This window comes from Trichosurus vulpecula, chromosome 5 (genome assembly GCF_011100635.1).
Source record: "Trichosurus vulpecula isolate mTriVul1 chromosome 5, mTriVul1.pri, whole genome shotgun sequence".
Classification (NCBI taxonomy): Eukaryota; Metazoa; Chordata; class Mammalia; order Diprotodontia; family Phalangeridae; genus Trichosurus; species Trichosurus vulpecula.
The window spans coordinates 274,449,281-274,474,876 of record NC_050577.1 but is presented as its reverse complement, the minus strand read 5'-3'; the positions used below and the strand labels follow the sequence as shown (position 1 = coordinate 274,474,876).

At 39.5% G+C, this 25,596-nt stretch overlaps 1 protein-coding gene across 1 annotated transcript; it reads left to right on the top strand.

Moving 5' to 3' along the window:
• The first annotated feature begins 1,275 nt into the window (after positions 1 to 1,275).
• Positions 1,276 to 16,727, top strand: LOC118851684 (transmembrane protease serine 12-like). The gene is made up of 5 exons (XM_036761198.1): positions 1,276 to 1,363; positions 2,973 to 3,171; positions 8,134 to 8,405; positions 10,495 to 10,637; positions 16,239 to 16,727. The coding sequence occupies exons 1-5, from the start codon at positions 1,276 to 1,278 to the stop codon at positions 16,482 to 16,484; spliced, it is 948 nt and encodes a 315-aa protein (XP_036617093.1). The 3' UTR covers positions 16,485 to 16,727.
• The last annotated feature ends 8,869 nt before the right edge of the window (positions 16,728 to 25,596 follow it).

The window sequence follows — 25,596 nt, the reverse complement described above, 5'->3', positions numbered from 1 at the left end:
GGTTTTTGCTGTTTTGTGTTTGAGTGCTTCTCAGCCACTTCTCAGCAAATAAGCATTCAAATAAGCAAAGGTTATTTCAAAATCGGGTACCTTTGATGAGTCTCCCCTTTGTTTCAATTGGGAGTCTTTGAATCAGGACTCTTTGATGACCTGCTTAAGAAACAAGAAAGGCTAGTTCACATGGGTTTGAGTTGCATGTGTATTTATGATCTGAGGTTAGAGTTTTGTTTTGGGGCTCTCACTCACTGGAAGAGTGCCATATGATTTGACCAGATGAGACTCTGGGTAGCCATCACGGAACCGCCTGGCTTTGAAAACCCAGATGTTGGTTTCTTTCTCTAGTAACTATGTATGTGATGTCTTGATCAGACAAAAGCCTGTTTGTTGATCTGTTTATATTTTCTCTTTATTTGCCCTGAAGTTCAGGGTGCTGACTTTCCCCCCTGACCTAAGTGAATGATATATGTATGTTTAATTAAAGTGGGATTGTTAACCCCTTAAAGATGCTTTCCTTAGAAAAGCAGATCAAAGAACCTGTGCTGGCAGCCTCCTGTGTGCTGGTGTTGTTGGTCTTACACAGCCGCAGTAGCTACAAGTAACATTGTTGTTACACCTGGGTAGAAAGAGACATCTAGAAAGTTTGTCTAGACTCCAGTTAGGATGTCCCCATGTACTGAGGGAATTATGGAAGGATTTCACTCAGGACAGTTTGGTTCTCACCTGAGGGTGGAGGGGTAATTTCAGTTGAAAGTGAAAAAGTTCCATGTCTTTTGGAATTTCTGTAGGGATTTGGCTGTCCTTCTGAGATAGAAAAGTCACACAAGTAGAAAATGACAGATGCAGGATTTGAACTCAGGTCTTAAGACTCCAAGGCCTTCATTCTTTCCACCAGATCAGTATGAGAGATGCAGCTATGTCCCAGTCTTTTCACAGGCAGGCCAGCCTAGCTCATCAGGGGGGCTGCAGAATAATTAGTCCTAATTATTATTTTTCTTTCCTATGGACCAGTCTTTTTAAATTCATAGTTGTCAATAGAAACTCTTCTCACAAACCCGCGCAACTGTGAGAAGTCCCATTTTACAAACGAAGAGGTTTTTTGGGGGGAAGGGCGTGTCTTTTAGCAACCCCCCCCCCCCATTGTGGGCAGTGGCCTCTCTCTCTGCAGCTGTGCACACGCGCCCGCCCCGCAGGAAGGTCAACTGCTGCCTCTGAGGACGCCTGGTCCCCCTCCGCCTCAGTCTCAGCCCCAAGGTCAAGGGCGGACACTGTAGGAAAATGAGGCTGAGGTTTCTGGGCGTCGCTCTGTGGTTAGCGGGGGATGCTTTTACCTTTCATCACCACCAGGTGTCGCTCTTCAGCAAGAGTAAGGGCCTTTTCTCTTTGGGGGAGCCGGGAGGGATGGAGATGTGCATCCGGGCTGAGCCTGGAGATGAAGGGGGAAGTTCTTTCTGCGGGAGGCCAAGGCACCTAGACGAATGAAGGGAGTCTGGAAGAGCTGGGTTAAAAATCCAGCCTTTGACACCGCTTGCCCATAAGCCTCAAGATTCCTCTCTATAAAGTGGATGCAGGGTTGAATCACAAAAAGCACCGTGTAAACATCATGTAAACATTTCTGGAAAATACCTGCCTGAGCATCCTCCCTAATTAGCATTTGGAGCCCTGGACCAGGCCTGTTCCCCTGTGGTTTCTAGGGTAACAGGTTTAGTCCAGGGTCCCAAATGCTCATTTTGGGAGTGTGCTCCTGCCTTTCAACCAGAAATCACATTCAAAGAATAATGCACTGAGAATGTTGGTCCTTAGATCATAAACTCCACATTTTACAAATGAGAAAACTGAGGCATAAGACAAGGAAGGTACTGGTACTTGCTACATATGAGAGCTTCCATCTAGAGTTTTTTATTTGATTTTATTTTTCTTGTTCTGTTTTAAAAGAAAAAAAAAATCCTTTCATGGGTATTTTTTCTCTACCAGCTCCAAATGTGTTTTATCATAAATTAAGGATTATAAATGCAAAGTGCCTGACAATGTTGCTACTGATTAACATATTAAATTATGTAAGCTTACATCAAGCTTTCAGTAAGCTAGATAGAGAGCAAGAGATAAAGAATGTATTGAATGCTTACTGAGTGCCAGGTATTCTGCCAAGGGCTGGAAATAGTTTCATTCAAAAAAGATAGTCCCTCCCCAAGGAGCTTACATTTTAATGGGAAAAGACAACACATGAAAGGGAGCTGGAAGGGGGATGTTGTCCCAACTTTTTTTTTTTACTACTGGTTAAGTTTGGAGACCACTACATTAATGCATTTTTAATAATTGCTAGGTGGTACAGTGGATAGAATGCCAGGCCTGGAGTCAGGAAGACCTAAGTTCAAATCTGGCCTCAGACCTCAGGCACTTACTAGCTCTGTGACCCTGGGCAAGTCATTTAACCCTGTTTGCTTCAGTTTCCTCATCTGTAAAAGGAGCTGGAGAATGAAATGGCAAACCACTCCAGTATCTCTGCCAAGAAAGCCCCAAATAGGGTCCTAAAGAGTCAGACATGACTGAAATGACTGAACAAAAACAACATCACATTAATGCAATAAAACTCCAGCCAAAGAATTGTCTCTCATGTCCTTAGAGGAAGGAAATTTAAATCGAAAAGTAAATAAAAAAAATCTAAAATTTAAAAGTAATCTAAAAGTTACTTGCAAATATGAATGCTTCTTAATCAGAGTACAAAGTCATTAATTTATTAAGTAACAATTCCTAACCCATTCCCCAGATCCATGATTAGTTATAGAGTTATAGTTGTATCCCTTGGGATCATGCCATAGCCTATGGGAGGTACCTGGCCCCTATTTTGAAGAACACTGACTTAATGTACTTAGAAGTTGGGAGGGATAATTAAGAACAATTTAGAGAATAAATATGAATCACAGTTAGTTGATCCTGGAAAAATAATGAATGATTTCTATCATTTCTGTTTCTAGAGTGTGGAAGAGTACCAATGAAAAATGACATAGAAGAATCTCGAATTATAGGAGGTCACAGGGCTCAGTCTGGATCATGGCCTTGGATAGTTAGCTTGCAGGTTATGACATTTGCTAACCAGTTTACACATTTGTGTGGCGGGTCCTTAATTAAAAAAAAGTGGGTCATCACTGCTGCCCATTGCCTGGAAAATTACAGGTATGTATTCAGTATTGTGCCCTATTTCAGCATTTATTTCAGCAGCTCACACATAAAAAAGTGAGGTAGGTTGTATAAATATTAGCATTTTGCAGATAAGGAAGCAGGCTCAGAGATATTAACTAACTGGCTTAAATTCACACAACTATATTCAGTAGCAGGACTGAGACTCCAATGTAGGTTTTTTAACTTCAAGTCTTCTTTCCATTAAGGTTCTTCTGGGCACTGCTATTGTATCCTAAGAAATACTCTTCTCCCAACTGTTTTCTATAGCTAGGGTTCCTCTGAAAGCTTAAGGATAAATACTATGAACAGTAGTTGACTAACCAAATTGTTTTTCAGAGAGTTTAGAATGAAGCCCAAAGAAACAGGCAAAATGTGACAAAGTAGCTTTTCTCAGCTAATATACACACTTTAGAATTCTTCTTCTTCCTCCTCCTCCTCCTCTTCTTCTCTGTGTATACCTCAGTGTATACACAAGATGCAGGGTGACCTAGTGGAAAGAATACTGAATTTTGTATTCAAGGACTTAGATTAATATCTTTTCTCTGTTATTTAACTACCTAGACAGTCTTAATCCTCACAGAATATGTCTTCAATTAGTATACAAATAACTCTCATAAAGATTTGGGAATAGGCATAAAGGCCATTAGTTACCAATGTTTTCCTGATCATCTTTTTCAATATTAATAAAATCTGAAACTTTTTTCCATGCCTTCCAATCCTCCCCTACTTTATATACCTTGTAAATCAATCCCTTAATGGTGTCACAATTATATAATCCCCCAACATGGGACCTTTATATACATCTGGCCCATCCAATTACAATTCCTATGTATATAAATATTTATGATTTCAAGGCCATTTCTGTCTCCCCTAGAAGCACATCCAAGATTTTGATTTTAGGGTCCAAGTGGAGTGGTTCAGCTGTCCTAGAAAAAAGTTTGCTATAGTAATTTTTACAAATATTTCCCCTTTTTTTGTTTGTTGTTTTCCTTTCATTTTTATCCTTAAAGCTTTGTCTGTGACTTTCTTTAGTCGAATGTCTTACCAAGCTTTCTTTAAACTTTCCATTGCTTCTTACTGCTTTGTGAGATAATATTGCTATATTTGTCCACCATCCTTCACCATAAGATTTTATGAATGAGTTTTTATTCTAATATGATGTGACCTTTGGCAGCCATCACTCTCCATTTGGTAAGTCGGATGCTTGCTAAGTCATTCTCTCTATTTGGTCTTCTTGTTGTAGTCACTAATTTATATTGTTTAAAATTATTATAATCACAGCAATGTTAATTCTTATGCTCATTTCAAATTTTTGATGATCAATTACTTGTTTAAATAGTTCTGGTTTGTTTCAGTTGTGTGATGCTTTTATTTATTATTGTTATTCTATCTTCTTGCATTTTGCTAACTCTGATTTTAGCTCTGACAAGTAACTGTTCTGACTGTGTACAGTTAACTCACATGTGGAAGAAGTGAGTATTCTGCTTGTTTGTCATGTCTGTCAGAGACAAATCTGCCTCTCTGGTGGACACTGGTACTTCCACTGTAGCTGTAGGCATTTTGAATTTTACAAGTTTACCTCCTGGACAATTCCATCTTAGGATACTCATTTCCCTAAGATCAGGAAATGTTAAAACACAAAGATACAGAGGCAGCTCTATGTTCATGGACAGACACATGGTAGCTAGGTGAGAGACAAGTTAGCTGCGCTTCTCCTACCAGTCTTCCCAGATGTAGCTGAAAGCAGTCCTTATATTTCCAAGCCAATAAGAAAAGAGAGAAATGAAGGGTGGGCCATCTCTTTTGTATGTCCACCAAATTATAGTTCAGCAGCAAGAAAACTGTCATGTCCCATTTCCAAACTCCCGCATTTATCGGCTCTTCAGCTCAGGAGTCAATTGGAGAACGCTTTGTCATCATTTGTACAAATACCTCCTACCGTTCCCTAGTAGCGTGGCCAGAAGTAGTGCCCCTAAGTTGCATACATATGGTGAACTGGAACCATGCAGGGAATGTCTGCACATAATCTGTATAACCTACTAGCAAGGGCAAATCTGAGTATACCCCATGCCCAATACCCTGTTATACAGCAACACGGATAGAATGTTAGTATTAGAAGTATTGGCCTTTACTTTTCTCCAACAAGGCCTTTTGAATCACCAGACTAAAATCAAAGTCCTAGGTGTGCTTGTAGGAGAGGAAGAAATGAGGCACTAAAGAAAATAAAAGTGGGAAAAGCAACTGGATGGACCAAATGCATACAAAGGATATCCATGTTGGAGGTGACAATTGTGAGAACATTAAGAGAGTGATTTCATATACAAGGCATATAAAATAGGGGAGGATTTCCAAGGCATGGAAAAAGATCTCAGACTTTATTAATACTGAAAAAGGTGACCAGGAAAAAACCAAAGCTTGGCATTCGTTAAAGAAGTTTTATATTTTCATAAAGGCAGTCTAGCCAGTTCTCCTCTTCTTGATCAATTCTGGGCCAAGATCACTGTCTATATGTTCTGCCTCAGATATAAATATTGATGGACAAATAATATAGGTTATGCATTCAAATGCAGGTTATAATCTGGGCAGCAGACACTTTTTTATCCACTTGGTCTTTCATCTGTGGATGGTTAGGTCCAATTCCTTTGAGAGTGCTTATAGATCTTTTCCAGGACGCTCAACAGTGTTCCAGGGCTTTATGCAACTAACACGATAACATCCATAAATAGGATAATTTGTAGGGCCTTTCTACCCAAGGGGAACCCTTCCTCAACTTAGATTCTTTGTTGCTTTTATTCCATTACATGGGGGAACACCTTTGGCAAGCATATATTTAAAGACCCGTTTTATGCCCCTCCTATATGGAATTATGCTTGCAAATGTATGGGTATAGACAAATGTTCTCACATAGTGTGCTATGAATAATATTATGCTATGAGCAAAAATCAGTCAGTCAATAAACATTTATTAATATTTGTGCCAGGCACTATGTGCTAAGCACTGGGGTTACAAAAAGGTCAAAGATAGTCCCTACCATCAGGGAACTCCCAAGCAAACAAATATGTACAAACAAGCTATGTATAGGGAATAATTAAGAGAGAAGGCACTAGAATTAAGAGGGATTCAGTTAAGACTTAAAGGAGGCCAAAAAAGTTTATATATACATACATGATACATATATGTATTACATATGTATATGTGTGTATATATGATACACACACATATATGAGTGTGTGTTTATGTTGTCTCTCCCTGCTCCATGAGAGCAGGGATTGTTTCACTTTATTAAGGTCATAATAATTGTTTATTAAGTGCTTGCTCATTGATTATGATCAGAGCATCATTGAACTGGGTTATTTCTGTTATATCTTTAAAGAAATCTTGGATGCTTTTGATGTATGAATAGAAATCACCTTGTTGAAAAAGAACATGTAAGGCAGTTATTTCACTTTACTGAATCATATTTTTTTTCATCATCAGTGAATGATAAACACTGTAAGACCTTATATTTGCTACATCTTCATTCAATTATAAACTGCTAAAGATGTGGTTCACTGTTGAATATGGCTTAGGAAAGCCTGTTTATGCCTTTCATCACAGATGCCTTCAATTCATGTATAGATGACTCTCATAAAAATTTTGTATAGCAAGAGCAGGCACACAGATTGGTATTTATTGATGTTCAACTGATCGCTTTATTGGTTATTGATAAATTCCAAAATTTTTTCTCTACCTACACAAAGCCCTACTCTGATGCCTAATCATGTCAAGGAGGTGATACTGGGCTCTCAAAGGCTGTGCCAGTAGAGTATAAGCTCTGGGGGCTTCTGCCATGTTGACTTTGAGTATGGTTCTATTAACAGATCAAATCTATTTTCTAAAAACCAACCTAGTTGAGTGTGTGAGACTCATGACTGTTCACTTAGTGATGATTTTTTTTTGCAATAGCAACCTACGAAACAAACGAACAAAAGAGATACAAAATGGCTTTTAGTTCTGTACAGCCTCCCTCTGCTTCTGTAGTAATGGAGCTGAGAAGCCTCAAAGGATGCAGAGAGTGCTGTGGGTCACAGAATTGTTTAGAATTTAGCCCATAAACTTTAATCTGACTGTTGGTACTCAAAACACAAGATCTTTGTCCAAGGACCAACAAATGAACACACTGTTGAAGGAGCTGAATCATATCAATCTTGACGTTCATACATTTACACCAAAATATTTATAGTGCTTTTTGTGTTAGCAAGGAACTGGAAACAAAGTAGATGCTCCTAGGTTGGGGGAACGACTAGACAAATTGTGGTATAGGGAGCAGAGAAGATAAGAGAAAGCGAAGAGTTGAGGATGACGCCTAGGGTACAAGCTTGGGTGACTGAGAGGGGAGTGGCGCCCTCAATAATAATAGAGAAGTAAGGAAGAAGTGAGGGTTTGGAGGAATATGTAATGCCACTGCCACCGTGTGACCTTGGGGGGCTTATCTCTCTATATGTATTTCCTTTTCTGTAAATTGAGGGAGCTGCTTTGTCTCAGAGAACAACTGGGGGAATATTCTTCACTCCTCTTGGCAGAGAGGTGGGGACAGTATGTCAGATATGGTCACGGTATTAGTCATCTTTCCAGAACTGTTTTTCCTTAGTAATGAGGGAGGATTTAATGTCAGAGAGTACATTTTATCTAGAAAGTATTTATGACATAAAAAGGCACAGATTAAAAGTTTTTGTTTTATTTTAGAAAGGAAAAACAACGAGGGTTTGGACTAGATAGCTTCCAAGGTCCCTTCCAACTCCTAAGTTTTTGATGGTATGAATGAGTGAAGATTTTCTTTTTTTATCTTTTATTTGTGCTTTTAGTATAATTTTGAAACAAAAAGATGCATTGCATCATCTAATACTGCAGACCAAAAGATGAAAAGTTTTAGACTATACACTTTACCATTGTCATAAGGGCATTTCTTTATTGCAGAGATCCCCAAGTTTGGAGAGCTGTTGTTGGAGACAATAATCTTTTCCAAAGTGCTCAGACTTCCAAGAAAATACAAATTGATACAATCATTATCCATCCACACTTTATCCCTGAAAAGTATATAAATGATATTGCACTTTTTCATTTAAAAAGAGCAGTGAATTATAATAACTATATTCAGCCAATCTGCCTGCCGTTCTTTGATTTTCTGCCAAATTTGACTAGAAGAACAAGATGCTTCATAAGTGGCTGGGGCCAAACAAGAGAAAAAGGTAAATATCAGCCATTTACTAAGATAAGATCCTTTGCCCAGGTGTATTTGATTAACAGCTGCTGTGGAGGTATAAGACCCAACAAGACCAGCAACAAGAGCTGCCAGCACAGGTTCTTTGATCTGCTTTTCTAAGGAAAGTAACTGTAAGGGATTAACAATGTCACTTTAATCACACACACATCTATCATTCACTTAGTTCAGGGGAAAAAGCCAGCACCCTGAACTTCAGAGCATGTATGGTTTTACACATCTATACATTTTTGTGTCTATTGATAGCCTTTTCTAGGGTGGAGTGGGGAGGGAAGAAAAAAGTATGCAGCAGAGGACAAAAGAAAACTTAGAAGGAAGCACGGAAAAGCAGGGTAGATTTGAAAATGATGTGTAGTATTTATTGCATAATTTTCAAAAAAAAGTAAACAGTATGGAATGGAAATTCATGGTTTTATATTGAATCCTCTTTTTATGTTGTGCTGTGTACATGGAAATGTTCTTTTTGTATTAAAATTCAAAACGAATAAAAATAAAAATTTTCAAATTGTTTAATATGCTGGGGATACTAGGACCAAAATGAAACACTTCCTCCCCTCAAGGAATTTACATTCTACTGGGGAACTGCCTCAGGTGCTCAGATTAATAAATACAAAGTAAATGGACACCAGGAGGCAGCGTGATACAGTGGATGGAGCATTCTGGGGAGTCTGGGGATTGGATTTGATTCCCAGATCTTCCATTTACTATCTATGTGACTATGGGCAGGTCACGTCTCTTCTCAGATTCAGTTTCCTTGTATATAAATTGAGAGGCAGCTTGGTAGAGAGAGAGAGCATTGGACTAGGAGTCTGGGAGACCTGAGTTCAAATGCCGCCTGTGCTGTGACCCTTGGCAAGTCCCTTAACTTCTCTGACACTCAGTTTTCTCATCTTCAAATAACCTCTCATCTTCCGTAACCTCTCAGGCCCCTTAAGCTCAGGTTAACGGGAACACTAAATATAGAAAAAGATTTATTTACCCAAGAAATATGTAGAAAGGACTCATAATCAATCCCTTAGTAAGCACTCTCTCTCACTCTTCCAACAGGTATCTGTAAAGTGATTTCTACTTAAAGAACTATCCCAGAATTAGTATTGCAGGGTTCTTAACCTGAGGTCTGTGAACTTATTTTTTTTTTAATTTGGTAACGGTATTCAGTTTAATTCGTCTTCTTTCTAATCCTGTATATTTTGTTTTTATCCATTTAACAACATTATTCAGAACAGAGGTTCATAGGCTTCCCTAAATTGCCAACGGGGTCCAGGACCCCCCAAAAGGTTAAATATCCCTGTTTTATTGGACATCTAGCAGGAGCTGGGTAATTCTAGGTTGCAGCAAGGGAATGAGATTTTTTTTCAGGGGGTTCAGCCAGTGGTTTCTTTCTTGTTTACTCAATGTGGTGTAATATGAGTCTATTGCTGGCTGCTTAGTGGATAACTTGGCCCTTCTCTTTTTAAATATTATTTAATAATTTCTTGACATTTGCAAAATACCTCTAATCTAGGCATGAAAACTGAATTTGCAAGGTTACCAGTATCAGCAATGTCTGTGAAGACATGAAGTGTAGTCCATGGATGCTCCCTGTAGATTTTTAAAGTTGGAACAGTGGTAGAAATCTGTCCCTGGATGGTACCTGCAGTATTGTCCTGCTTTACCCTATCCTTTCTGTTGCTTATCTTATTCTAGTCAGAGTAATAGGTGAAAATGGAAGCCTCAAAGTCCAGTTACATGGAACTGTCCTCATTGGTAGAGAAGCACTCAGTCCTGGGAGTGCTCCACCCAGTCTCCACCATGATAATAGCTCTGTGCAAATGAGCTTTGAGGTTTATGTTCCACAAGGATGGAAAATGCACATGATTTCAAATTTTGTTGTGACATTCATTAGCCCATGGCATCTGGTGGACCCTTTCTATCATCTATACTATTGCCAAAAATGTAATATAGGACTAAACACAGGACTTTTTCTTTGGAAAGAAAGTCTGTGGAATGGCAAAATTCTGACTGAACGATTACCAAAATTCCTAATTTGCCAAATGTTTTGTGGGTTTTTGTTGTAGGTCATTATTCTCCTACTTTGCAAGAAGCAGAAGTTCACTATATTCCTCGAAACACTTGCAATAGTGAAGAAAGCTATGATGAAGTTGTTCCATACACTTCATTTTGTGCAGGAGAAGAAGATGGATCTGTCGATACTTGCATGGTGAGGCTCAACAACTTTCCTTTAAAATGTGGTCAAATGATGTACTTGCTGTGTATCTGAAGGAGATACAGAGGCTTGTTGACCAGCATAAGCCTTAAGTCAGCCAGGGATTAAAACTAGCCTCAGCCACTGCCTTCCCAACAATTGGTATTGTAGGTAGCTAAGATCTGTCTTACCCACCTGGAGCTGGCATAGTTCACTACTGATTTTCAGCTCAGGGGCTTAGGACAAAAGGAAAGAGTGGACCAGATCATCAAAAAGAGGCAGCTACCAGGATTGACACACAAACAGAATCATCAGGTTGTAAGGGATCCTGAGAATAGCACCTGAACTCTGTCCTTGAAGCTTAGTCCTCTGGTCCAAAACAAATACTCTTTGAAAGAAGTACATTTTATTGATTGATGCCTTTTGTTTTTATAAAACAGTCATCTCACAGTCCAATTCCTCCATTAAATCTTCCCTTGTGATCAAAACAAAGCAAAAAAATTGAGTAAAAATATCTGATACAGAGACTGTGTCTGGTAATACATGGAATATTCTGATGTAGAAATTTCTCTGCTTTGTAAGAAGAGATATGTTTCCTAATCTCTTCTCCAGAATCTTCATGGTTTTCCCCATTATTCAGAATTCAGCTTCTTTTTCCTATCCACTCATTCATTGTGTATATTATTCTCCTGGTTCTGCTTATTTCATCAGAGCATATATATCTTCCTATGTTTCTCAGAATTCTTCATAGTTGTCTTTTTTTTTTTTAAACAACATTCCACTATGTGCATATACCATAATTTTTCTGGCTGTTTGCCAACTTTTTTTTTTTTTTTTGGTTTGTTTCTAGCACAAAGAATACTGCTGTGACTATTTTGGTAAATACCGGATCTTTGTTTCAGTTTTTCACTTCCTTAGAGTAAATGCCCAGAAATGAAATTTCTGGGTCAAAGGGATGGACAGTTTAGTCACTTTTCCTTCATAATTCCAAACTGAAATCCAGAACATTTGAAATGCTTCATAGCTCCACTAGTAGAGAGCATGGTTGGGGGAGGGGAGTGGCGGCTATCTTTCCATAGCCTTTCCAGATTTGACTATTTCCAACTTTTCTTAGCTTTGTCATTTTTCATGATCTGAAGTGAAACCTCAGGGTTCTTATAAATATTAAAATTAAATTAAATTCCCTATTTGACTTGGAGCATGTTTTGATATGGTCAATTACACTTTGCAGTTCTTCCTTTGAAAAACAACTCACATTTGAAACAGAATGGAAAAGCAAGATTCATGCTGATGTTAGTGTACCTTTCTCAGAATCACAGAATTTGAAAGAAGAGTTCACAGTGCCTACCCAGTCCCACCTATGCATGAAAGGTCCAGCCTTTGAAGACCTCCAGGGAGAGGAACCACCCCCTTTCCCACTTCTTGAGTCAACCCATTTTACTTTTATGTAGCTTCAACTGTTAGGAAGTTTTTCGTAACATCTAGCCTCATACAAGGTCTGCCCCTTACTTTTGGTTTTACCTTTTAGGGCCAAGTAGAACAAATTTAGTCCTTCCTCTGCATTACAGTACTTCAGATACTTGAAGATACTTATAATGTCTTCCCTAAGCCTTTGCTTCTCCAGGCTAGACATCTCTACTTCTTTCAACTGATCCTCATATTAGATGGACCCAAGGCCTTTAGTTATCCTGATTCCCATCTTCTGGGTTCTTCCTAGCTTTATCAATGTCCCTCTTAAACTGTGATACCCAGAACTGGACTCAGTAGACCCAATGAGGTCTAATAAGGATATAACACTGACCACCCTAGCCCCTACTGTGGAAGAAGGCCAGGTATGGTAGATTTCATTCCTCCTCCAGGGTTCTCTGGGACCCTTGAGGGATTTAGGGGTATCTAGGCTCTTTGCCATTGGCGCCAGCCCTGACCAATGGTGTTACCCCCTTGTAGGGGCTGTAGGCTCCCCTGTACCTAGTTACACTAGTTACTAATGGTCAGATTAGCTTTGACAAAGGAATATTTACTTCAAGGTATAATCACAGATATACAAACATATTTGCCCAAACCAGTAAGAGACGTAATCCTCCTTTTCCCTTTTTACCTCAGTCCCTTGGGAGAGGAAGTGGATTAGGTTCATAATTCAGTTTGGTTCCCAAAAAGCACAGTGCCAGTTAAGAGTCCAAAGTGCCCCTTGAGTCCCAGGCACTCCAACTTTTCAGGGTTTCCATGCAAGGCTGTCTGGATGCACTACCACCTCTGCAGTCCTGGCTCCAAGGTCTCCATGATTCATGAGGATCACCTCTGGCACCTGAAACCCATTTCTCAGAGCCAGAGTAAAACAGAAAGAGCAAAAGAAAGAAAGTCCTGCTTTCATCTGGTCAGTTCATGGAGTCCTAACCAAGGGTGGTGAACTAGGATCTTCAGCCTCTGGACACAGCAGATAAGAGTTCCAAAAAGAGCCCATCAGGAAGAGTAGTAGAAAAAAAGAGCTGCCCCAACAGGGATCTAATGATTTGGTCTTTCCAGTTTTAAAGGCAAAGGCAATCAATCAAAGGAGGCTACCCTTACCCACATGGTAGGGAACAAAGAGGCCTCCATGTAGGCAATCCGGATGTGCTCCAAAGGCCCCTCAAGGGTACCTCCACATTAGGAGAACTGGGCCTATCCAGTTTAGCCCAGGTTACAAGGTCAGTACAGCTAATGCTTCGTGTCCCCATTCCTGAAAACTGTGCCTCTCTTAATTAAGGCAGGTCAAGATTGTATTAGCTCTTTTTGGCTGCCAGATCACATTGATGGCTCATTTTGAGCTTGCAATCCATTAAAACACTTGGATATTTTCAGAACAACTATTGTCTAACCATGCCCTGCCCCCCACCCCCCAAACAGATGAAGATGGTATTTGGTATCCCAATGGAAAACTCTAAATTGAATGTGGTTGAATTGCCTCCTATTAGATTCAGCTCAGTGCCATGGCCTGTCAAGATCTTTTGATACCCTGACTTTATCACCCCAGTAAGGTATCTCACAGTCCATTTCTGTAAGTATACCCAGAATTCTTGTGGTAATTGTCTTTTGCCTTGAAGAAGAATAGTATCTGATTGGGAAGCTAATCTTAAAATGAAACCCCTTTCTTCTCAACTTTCTGTATATTCTTGGTTTTTTTTTTAATTGCTCCTTCATGTTGCATGAAAACTATTATATGATTTAGATTTCTGTTGTGTGATATATCACATTTTTCTTCTTGGCTGATTTTGCAAAATTACTTCTCTGTTGTTGTGGCTATAGAATTTGATGAAGATATGTGGGATGTAGGTGTTAATCAAGAGATCCTTGATCAATTGAGTTCCTCTCGTATAATCCAACTGATGAAATTTTAGAGACTTGAGAGGCAGGACGGATGCAACGAAGTGTTAAAGTTGTGCCTCTTTCAGACTTTGAGTAGATTGTAGATTTGTAGATTGTAAAGAATGAGAAACCAGTAGTGGCCCATTCACACTAGAGTCCACCCCTTTCAGGTTTCATGGACTGGTTTAAAGAAATTTAGAGAAGTGCTTATACTTCTTTACTCCTCTAGGAGGAATGAAGTTCCTCAATCAAGTTGATGAAATTACAGAGAAGCTAACAATTGATTTTACTGGCAGGTTTAAAAATCACGATCAAGCTCTGAGAAGAGATTCATCTTCAACAGTAAAGAAAATCAATTATAGAGGAAGAACCCAGCTTTTGAGAGGGAATGCTTTGTTGTTCTTTTTCCCCTTGTGCCTCTTCCAGAATGCCACAGGAGATGTAGGAAGGTTTCTTTATCTTCCTATCACTCCATTGGCAATGGTGCTTTGCAGTATAGCAGTTCGCTATGGCCAACAGAGAGAAGACCTAGGGAGTTTCACTGCATGATGGAGGAGAGCCAGGAGCCCAGTGGAGCCACAAGCTCAACAGAGATGATGCACGTGACAGACATTTCAGTTGTGTCTGACTCTTCGTGACTCCATTTGGGGTTTTCTTGGCAATGATACTGGAGTGATTTGCCATTTTCTTTTCCAGCGCATTTTTACAGATCAGGAAACTGAGGCAAACAAGGTTAAGTGACTTGCCCAGGGTCACAAAGCTAGTAAGTGTCTGAGGCTCCATTTGAACTCAGAAAGATGAGTCTTCCTGACTTCAGGCACTACGTAGCTGCCCTAATAATGATGAGATTTTAAAGTTTTATTCTAGTTACATATGTTTGAACTAGATGTACTGATTTTTCTGCTGCTTCTGTTATTTTATCTTCCTTCAGGACAATTCTATTTCTTAGTAAAACTATGTATTTTTATATCATTCATGGATAAGTTATTGAGTTTCATTATTGTCTTGTCTTTTTAAAACTTAAAAAAATTGATGCTGAATCTTTCCATACTGACGTTAAATCTTCTTTTATTTTATTTACTGTCCTTATTATCATCCATGAAATTAGTTTTACAGTAGTTCCACCTTTGTTTCATGGGGCAGCATTGATGTCAATTCATTGTTGTTGGGTTTTTTTTTCATTTGATGTCTTCTCTTCATAGTCTCAGTGTAGCATAGCATTGTGAGTAGAGAGTTGGCCTCAGAAGCATGAAGACCTGAGTTCAAGCCTTGCTGCTAGCACATGCTGACAATGTGACTGTAGCCAAATCACTTAACCTCTCAATGGCCTGGACAACTCTCTAAGGCTAATATGTTTCAGAAAAGGTTCCAAAATCTCCAGATTCCTCAACCAGGAGCTCCCATGTCAATAAAATTATAAGTTGACTCAAATATATATGTATATTTATATTTTGTATACATATCCATTGTGTTTGAACTTTTTTTTACTTGTTTTTTTTTCTTTTCTGTGAGGCAATTTTCTTTTGAAGTTTGTTTTTATTTTTGGTTATCACTTTTCTCTAGAATATCTTTTGCTATTTCTAGAAACAAATCTGAGGAGGTGGGCACATTATGGCATGCACCCTAGATTTGGGAGAACAGATGTCAAAGAACTCAGAGAAAGAATAGATGGGATCCTATTGCCTAACATTTCATTAGAGATGGAGTACTTTCAAGAATGAAATTCTCCAGTGAGTAGAGCACCAGCCCTGGAGTCAGGAGGATCTGAGTTCAAATTCAACCTCAGACACTTGACATGCTTACTAGCTGTGTGACCTTGGGCAAGTCACTTAACCCCAATTGCCCTGCCTTCCCCCCTCATTAAGGAGGAAATTCTTAAGATACAAGGAGAAATAATTCTGTTGAGGAAAAGGGGAGGATATCAAAAGACTGATGTGGATACAAAAATAATTAACTGACTGGCTTAGATATTAAGAAGAAGAAAGCAAGGACAAGTAATGGAAAAGCATAACATAGTTCTATATAAATAGTGTCATAAAGCTTAAGTTCAACCAGCTGCATGCTGTGCCCAATGAGAAGGAAAATAGAAAATATGTATGTAGTAGGAGAATTGAGCTTAATTACTATGGATATTTGCAAGCTAGGAATAAATTTAAAATGTATGCTCTAAATATATAGATACCAAGTATAATATTGCAAATATTCCAATTTTTCCATGACTTAAAGAATACTTGAAAAATTATTTATGTCATTTGAGGGCCTTTTTTTTTATAGGGTGACAGTGGTGGACCTTTAATGTGCTATATTCCAGAGTCTAGAAGATATTTCCTAATGGGAATTACCAGTTTTGGATATGGCTGTGGCAAAAAACATTTTCCTGGAGTTTATACTAGGGTGCAGTTCTACAAAATGTGGGTTAACGACATACTGTCAGCAGCTGAAGACACAAATAAAATTAAAGTTGCACAAGGAAAGATAATGTTAATTGTCATCTTCATCATTCTACTAGTGGATACATAAAGCAGCACTGAGGTTATAGTAATTTCGTTTTGTAGTGAACCTATCCTTTTTCATCTCTGTACTTAACAAAGATGATAATTATTCATTCTTTGAGGAATTAACTGTCCTCAGGTTCTCGTGTCAACAATTTTTGTTGACATAAAATGTATGGTTCAAAATTTAATACTGAATCACATCCTTTCCAAGTGTAAGTGTATCAAATGTTTTATTATGTAATAATAATAATTTGTATTTAGAATACCTTTCCCAGTGTTTATATCAAACATGCTATATAAGATGTCCTTTATAATAAAAATAATAATCTAAATAAAGTATCTGTAATGGAAATTATAGTTGCTTATTTTTATGAAATTCATTTGAATATGTTTAGTGTTTTTCTTGAAATTAAGATTATTTTACCTACTTTACAATATCCTTTCATGATTTATAAACTTTGAGACTGTTGTTTTCCTTTGGGGTTTCCAAATCATATTTAAAGAGATAAATGTTTACTCATTGTTTTAATTTCAGATAGTCAGTTGCTTAATACAATTGTTAGAATTATACAGGCTTTGATTTCAACATCCTCTGAGGGGAGAGAGATTTGCTCAAGAAGTATTATCCATTTACTGTAATTTTTTTGCTAACTTTGTGACCTTGGCTTATCCCTTTTCCATTCCTTTGGCTTTCTCTGTGTTGAGGGCCTCAGACAGTTTAACAACAAGACCTTCCCAAAGCCTCTCTCAAAGCAGAAGGTAAATCCATAGGAAAAGCCATCCTGTGACTTCAGACCTCTAATCTGTTCCATCATGTTACTGGGCATTTTCTCTCTTCCTAAGTTGAAGAGGATTCCCTCTGGATGGTGAAGTGTTCCAGATGGTCCTTTTTGCAGATAATACACTGATTGCATCAAGCGCCAGGATGTTGCACAGCTTTCTGGAAGAGACCCATATTTAAAAGAGTTTGGTTTGACCATATATAGAAGAAAAGTCAAGGGAATGAAAAACATCTCTTGCTCAGATTATGCCACTGAGGACCCAGCTTTCATGCAGCGGGTATACTCCATTTTGATGTGTATAGGTCTCCTCTGTCAGTATCTATGCACGTTACAAATGGACAAGTTTTACCTGCAATTAAAGGAGAGAAGGAGGAGAGGAGGCTTGGAAAATTGCCAAATTCTCATACTTCTCTAAGAAAAAAAGTTGGTTGCACAATATGGAACACAATAATCTCCAATGATTTGAAAACAGGAGCAATGGAGAGGATTGTGGTCAGTGTGAGCAGGTACAACAAGTAACAAATGAGGAATTTTGAACAAGGACAAAAGATCTTATCAGAAAAGTGAAGGGTAGAAAAAGAAGATGGACTGGTGCTATGGTAAGAGTATGACAGGCGTACAGCTCAAGTGCCTCACTGGTATCATCAGATGCTCAGGAGAATGAAAGGAAGGTCTCTAGCATGTTGAGTTCAATTCTGTTGTAGGAAACACAAAGATTGCATAGGTTGGGCAAATGTAGATGGATTGTAATCTACATTATTGCAGGGAACAATCAGTGTGATCACAGATTCATTTGAGTATTGAAGAACCCTGCAACCTTTCTAAGAACTGACCGAGAGAGTTTTCTTCAGTGCTAGGGTGATACCTTGATGATTGAATAGGCCTCAAATCAAAAAAGGTTGATTTCCTTAGCCTATTACCCTAAAAGTCTGGAGGTGAGACCTCCAGAGCCAGTGCTCTATCCTCTGGGCCACCTAGTTGCCCCCCCCCCCACATCCGCTTTGGGGGGAGGAAGTCAGGGTTAAGTGACTTGCCCAGAGTTACTCAGCTGATAAGTATCTGAGGCCAGATTTAAACTCAGGTCCTCCTGACTCCAGGGCCAGTGCTGTATTCACTATGCCATCAAGTTGCACCCCCCCTCTTTTTGAAGTGGTAATTATAGCGGCAAACTATTGCCACTATGGGCTAAAAACACAATGAAAGTGGTGTCTTTAACTATATTCCCTGACAAGAAGGAATTATGGAATTTTAGAGTTAGAAGATTATAAATTATGAAGTTAGAAGATTTAGAGTTAGAAGATTATAAATTATGTAGTCCAACCCCCTCATTTTACAGCTGAAGGAATAGGTTAAGTGATTTACCCAAGATCACACGGATAGTCAGGAAAGAGCTAAGATTTGAGTCCAGATTCTCTAACTGCAAACCCAGCATTACCTAATGTTCAGTAGAGAGTAGCAATTATCTCAAGACTGTTTATCATCTGTTCCTCCTGTCTATTTTTCTTTCCTGTTTCCATCTCTTTTCAACCACTGTTTCCCAGTGCTTGCACTACTGGGTTAGATACCAGGGATATTTGGGCACTCCACTAAATCTGTAATCCATTGAATATAGATACTGCCTCCATTGGTGCAGATAGTGATTCATATAATCCTTTTCATCCTCAGTCAGCCAAACATTTATTAAGTGACTCCTATGTGCTAGGCGCCATGCTAAGTGCTGGGAAAACTAAGAAAGGCAAAAGACAGTATCTGCTCTGCAGGAGCTAACTAGACTGTGATGGTGGAGATGACATGCAGACAACTATGAACAAACAAGCTATAGACAGGAGAAAATAGAAATAATCAGCACAGAGAAAGCAATAAAATTAAAGTTGCATTGAGAAAGAGACCTTCATGTGGAAGGTGGGATTTTAGCTGGGACTTGAAGAAAGCCAGGGAAGCCACGAGGTGGAGATGAGGAAGAAAAACATAGAATAACCAGTAAAAATGCCCAGACTCTGAAAATGGAATATCTTGTTTTAGGAGCATCAAGGAGACTGGGGGTCATTGAATCACAGAGTATGAAAGCGAGAGTTGGGTACAAAGTATGATAAGTATAATAAATAAGTATAATATAGTGTAATAAGATTGGAAAGGAGGGGGAATCTAAAAAGGGTTTTGAATGTCAAACAAGATTTTGCATTTGTGTCTGAAAATTATAGGAAGTCCCTGGAGTTTATTAAATAGGGGGTGGTTGTGGTGGTGACATAGTCAGATCTAAGTTTTAGGAAGATCCTTTTGACGGCTGAGTAGAAGATAGACTGGAGTGGGGAGAGACTTATGGCAGGGAGACCAGCTATTTCAATATTACTTATTGCAATAGTCCAAGTATAAAGGCTGAACCAAGGTGGTGGCAGTGGCAGAAGAAAGAAGGAAGCATATGCAAGACATGAAGATAGAAATGACTGGACGTGGCATGGGGTGAGAGAGCAGGAGGAGTTGAGGATGACACTTTTGTCAAGGTCCTTTCATAAATCCTTCAGAAGGGGCCATCCAATACTATTGGGATCATCTTCTAGCTATATTGACATTGCATTGATACCAGAAGAGCATGGGGGCTGTCTCATTCTCATTACATGATCTGCCCGTCTCCTTTTCTGATTTTATAACTTTTCTTACATCTTTTATGTCATTTCTCCTGTGTGATTCTTTATTGATCATATGTTGCAGCTTATTCATGTCCACCAATCAATCAAATCAATAAACAATTTATCAAGCACCTCTTATGTGCTCGGCACTGTTCTAAGCACTATGAGCCTAGCCATTCCTTTTGGCTAACCTTAGACATGAGCCAAACCTAAGCTTTAAGTTCCTGGGTAGTGATGTAATGAGCCAGAGAATGTTTGAAGATCTTTCTTTAAAAAAGATCAGGTTCACCCATGACTGAACCCAGTCCATGAGAGACCTGAGCTGGATCCCCTCAGTAGAAGACTATGCCTGTGGCCTCTTAGGTTTGGTGGGTCTTTAAACCTACACGCAAGAATATAGGAGGCTTCAAGATTCCTCCTGGGATCCTGCCTATGGTTCAGGGTACTAATTATCAAAATACAAATAATCTGCCTCAATCGATCAAGCATTTCTCTTATTTTCATTATAATGAGAACTATTCAATGTCAGGCACTTTTTAAAGAATACAAACAATCCCTACCATATGTGATTCTTTTTCTTAAAATAAGTTTTTATTGATGTCCTCTGTTTCTTACATCATCTTCATTATTCCAAGTGTCCCTTTCCTACTGTATCAGTAAGGCAGTAATAACAATGATAATTGTCAAAATGCCTATGTAGTTCTGTATCACAAGGTATGTGAGACTCTCCACATAGAAGGTAGAAGAAGTAAACCATTTATTCAGACACCGGAGAACCAGATCCCATAACTAAACGTTCAGCTCCCACATCCAGTTAGCCCACTTCATCATAGCAGCAAGGAACCCAAAACATGATATCACAACCTGGTGCCTCTCCACCCAAAACCTCTCCAACCCCTTCTGGGGTCTTCCCCAAAACAAACTCACAGTATAGCTAAGTCACAGCCTGTTCAGTTCTAACAATCAAGAGGGTGGCCGTTAGCAGCCATAACTGCTCTCTCTCTCTCTGCATTTCCTGTGACATAAATTCCTTTTTCTATCAAGAAGCTCCTCCCACCGCATGCGTCTTAGGCTTCCTGTGAGCCACGGTGAGCAGGTCACATGGCCTATTAATGGGTGGGAAAGATCTTCAAATCTAAATTGCTACTACACCTACCCCTCCCCGAGAGCCATCCCACATAAGAAACCTTTTTTCAGATAGGAAACAAATTCAGCACAATTAGTCAATACATTGAATAAATCTGAAAACATGTGAAATATTTAATACCTATGGACTGTTCATCTCCATGAAAGGTTGGATTGGGGATGTCCTCTCATATTTCTTCAATTGAGCCCTGCTTAGTCTTTATACTTTTGTTACATTTGCTTATTATTTACATTATTATGGTTACTAGGTTAACTGTTTTCTTGCATCTGCTTACTTCATTCTTCCTAAATTCATATAGCTCCTTCTACACTTCTCTGAATTCATCATATACATCATTTCTTGCAGTACAGTAATATTTCATTACATTTATATGACAGAATTTGTTTGATGGGCATCTACTTTGTTTCCATTTCTTAGCTATCACCAAAAGCACTGCTATAAATATTTTTGTGTATATGGGGACTTTCTTTCTATCAATGGCTTCCTTGGAGTATAAGCCCAGTAATGGAGTCTCTGATTCAAAGGGCATGGACATTGTGAGAAACATGGTTTTGGGGATCATTGGACTTCCTAGGCAGGGCCAAAGTCCTGAGGAAGAACCCTGTGATAATCCCTAGGGAAGGCTGTACAGACCACAGGACTCCCAGAGGAAAACCGAGTGGTAGCCATCCCTTAATCTGTGGGGATCACAGGGCCTCCTAGGGGTCAGACCCTAAGGAGGACCCAAGTGATAGCCCGTTAGGATGGTGGTAAGATCACAAGGCTCCCAAGGCTCCCGAGACAGGGCCGGAAGTCCCACGTGAGGCCATGTAGACCACAGGGTTCCCCAAGGGAATCCAGAGTGGTAGCCCTCTTAACACCGCAGTGGGGATCACAGGACACCCCAAGACAAGATCCAGGAGTAAGCCCGGTGAGCTTCCACTGCCTGTTGCTTCCCTTCACTTGACCTTAGGAAAATCCATGTAATTTGCCCATTCTTACCCAAAAAACTCAAGACCAGAGTGGGCAGAGAAAGGCATTTTATTACACTCCCCGAGAGAGCAGGTATAGTGCTCACGGGAACACTCACACTGATACAGTTCCAGGAGCAGGGGTAACCATTCCCTCCACTCCTGCTAGAGTCATGGTTAGTTTACAGTTTTTGTTTTTTTTACATAGTTTTCCTAGGTTATACAGTTTATATAAATAGGATAATAAGGATACAGAAGCAAAAGTGAAGTTAATTAGATTTTCCTTGTCTTAGTTTAGGATTAAACTATATTCTTTTACTTCCCCTACTTTCCCTCTTTAACATATGCAAATTTTGCAAATCAGTAGGCCTGGGTTCTTGACCAAGACCAGACCCTGGATAAGCTTGAACTGGTTCAAGTGGGTTTGGCCTCTCTAATTCCCTAGACTGCCTTCTCAAAAAGTATGCACATGTGTACAAGCCTCTGACCTCTCACCTGACCGACCTTGAGGCCTGGTCTCTGCTAAAGCTGGGGTGGGGGTGGGGAGGGAAGCACACCTTTAGTTCTGTGGAAACAAAACTCCTCCTCCCATTTCTTACAGACATCACGGGAAAAGTGGACAAAATAACTACTCCCTCTTCTCTATTATATGGATTCCCCTTCTTCACTGTGTCTCACTTCCAGAATAGTGCTAATTATTACAGATAACAGAGAGGTGCTGAGAGGGGCCCATGGTGGTCTTTCCCCCACCACATTCCTGATTTATGCAGCCCACCTCTAATCTGTACCCTCTCTTGGTTACCTTTTTTCCCTCATTTGCCTTAAAATCTTTTCCCTGGTTCCACACTCTCCCACTCCCCCAGGGGCATTACCCTAAGAGTTCCAACTCCCTATCGACTAAGGTAAGACAAGCAGACTTTTCAAAAGCTTCAAATCTCCCAGGTCCATATTTCCCTCCACCAACCCTCTCTCTTTTTACCCATAGGAGTACCCATCAGGAGAACTCCTTCTCAGCACCAAAGCAAAGCATGCCTTCTTTCCCCCTTTTCTCAATCCTTTCTCCCTCCTCCTCACCCAGTTCCCTGAAGGCTCTTCTCTTTTTGAGGACAAAGGAGTCACTTTGCCCTCATTGCTAGCCCTCTATTTGACCCTGGCACATAACACTTTCCTCTCTATCCTCCTGCTCCCTTCCCCCCTTTTCATGTATCTGTAACAGCAAGGCAATAAACACAACATCGATGATGATCGTGAATATGCCTATGTAGTTCTGTATTGCAAAGTATGAAAGACTCTCCATATAGAAGGTAGAAGAAGTACAACATTTATTCAGACACCAGAGAACCATATCCCATAACCAGGCAATCTGTTCCCACAACCAGTGAGCCCACTTTATCATAAGAGCAAGGAGCTTAAAACACAATATCACAACATGGAGCCTCACCATCCCAAAACCTCTCTGACCCCCTGCTGGGGCCTTCCCAAAAACTCACAGCTATCTGCTATAGCACAGCTATCACAGGTTGACTTTCTTTACCTCAGCTCTAACTGTCATGATGGCCATCAACAGCCATAACAGCTGTCTCTCAGCATTTCTTGTGACACAATTTCCTTTTCCTCTCAGTAAGCTCCTCCCACCACATGTGACTTAGGTTTCCTGTGACATAAGCAGGTCACATGTCCTATTAATGGGTGGGAAAGGTCTTCAAATCTAAATTGCTATTACAGTATCCTCCTTTTAATGTAGTCCCACAAAAAACAAAACAAAACCCCAAAACCAGGGTTTCACCAGTTTCTGTCCATAATGCTCCCAGTCCACTTCTTCACTGTTACCTCCACAGAAATTCTGCCTTCACTCCTGACTCCTTGTATACATTTAAAAAGTCTCTTACTGGTTTCTGTTGTCACTATTTTTGCTGTTACTGTCCTTGGCAGTTGCATTTATTCACTCTTCCTCAATTTCTGTCATTTGGGGTATTCAAGAAGCAATTAATCTCTTCAGTTTTTTTTTTCTAAAAATGTTTCAGTTGCTTCTTTATTATTGAACATCCATCTTTTTCATGCATAATTAAACTGAGATTTGTAGGATAAGTTACCCTGGGCTGCATCCTGACCTCCATTTATTGCTCTTCAGGTCATATTTTTCCATTCCCTCCCATGTTTTCTGGTGGGTGCAAGATAGTCTTGCAGTAGTCTAATTTCTTTTTCTTTGTATTTGAAGGGCTTTCTCCTAGCCATTTGCAGAACTTGTTGTTCCCGAATTTAATTGTTAAAATTAACCAGTATGTGTCTTGGAGTTTGCACCTTTGGGATTTTTTTCTAGAGATGATCTGTGAATTTTTTCAAATGGTATTTCATTTTCTATGTTCAGAAGTTTTGGACAATTCTCTTCTATTATTTCCTACATTGTGGTATTCAGGTTTTTTGTCCTGTTGAGGTTTCTTTTTTTTCTTGTCCTGGGAGACCTATAATCCTTAGGTTGTTCCTGCATCTTGTCTTCAAGATCTTTTTGCTTGCATAGTGAGCATACTTTCTTTTAATTTTATTGTTTTTCACTTCTCTTCTTCTAGATTGTTTTTCATTTCTGTATATTTTCATTCCTTATCTATTATTTCTCTTTTGTTTCTTTGGTGAGACTTGCCACTTAATATTCCAGTTTTTCTGGAATATTTCCATTATTTTTGTTGTTCAGGACATAAATTCTGCTCTCATAATTCTGATATCTCTCTTGAACCACTCAGGAGCATCATGTTATGGTTCCATGTTTTGCATTCCACAGAGTGCTCTTGTCTCATAAAAGGTTGGGTCATTTTCTTTGTTTTACAGTTTTTATCCACAGATACCTCAACTCATTTGCTAGATCTGGAAGCCATATTTTCTTCTGTTGTTAGTTTTTCCTATTGATTTATCTATTTCAATTCAAGGTCTTTGAGTTTTCTTATTCCTGAGATCTTTGGTAATTTCATTCCCTCATGTCCCCCACCCCCATTGATTTTCACCTATTCACCTTCTGACTCTGATGGTGCTTTCCTTTGGGGCTGGATTTCTAAGCTTCTCAGCCTATTCTCATGCTGGACAATTCGTAGTTCACCAGCCTAGGTCTTTGCTCCAAATGACTTTTGAATGGTCAGAACTGACCCCAGATGGATGTTGTATTCTCTCTTTCAAGCTTAGGGGAATACTGAACATCTGTCCCTCACACATATTGTTCCATCCTGTAGTCTTGTTCTTCTCCCTTTGTTCCTATGTTCTCTGGCCCAGTATTGGCAGTTCAGAGCTTTGCTGCACTGGTACTATAGGGTTGTGGTCCATAGTGGGCTTTTGCTCCTGACGGGCTGCTGTACTGGCTGTTGTGGTGAGACTAGGGTGTGGGGCTGAGTTTTGTTACAAGTCCCAACTTGTGTGTCGGGTCCTTGGGTCTGCTAGTGAAGCGTTGTTGCTGGTAGTATGGGAGGTGAGGGAGGGGTGCTGAGTGAATTCAGGGTCAGTGAGCATCAGCTCATGGTTTGTTTGTTTGTTTTACCTTTTTTTAGACTCTGGGTGTAGTAAATATTACTTATGTCATCTCCATATCTCACTGTGCAGTCTCAGTAGGACTGTCTATCACTATGATTCTACGAGTTACCACCTAGGA

Excerpts from the sequence above, each read along its gene's own strand:
- LOC118851684 (XM_036761198.1), top strand. The coding sequence starts at position 1,276 with ATGAGGCTGAGGTTTCTGGGCGTCGCTCTGTGGTTAGCGGGGGATGCT. Across the intron at positions 3,172-8,133 it reads CATTGCCTGGAAAATTACAG|AGATCCCCAAGTTTGGAGAG; the intron begins GTATGTATTCAG and ends TCTTTATTGCAG. Across the intron at positions 8,406-10,494 it reads GGGCCAAACAAGAGAAAAAG|GTCATTATTCTCCTACTTTG; the intron begins GTAAATATCAGC and ends TTTTTGTTGTAG.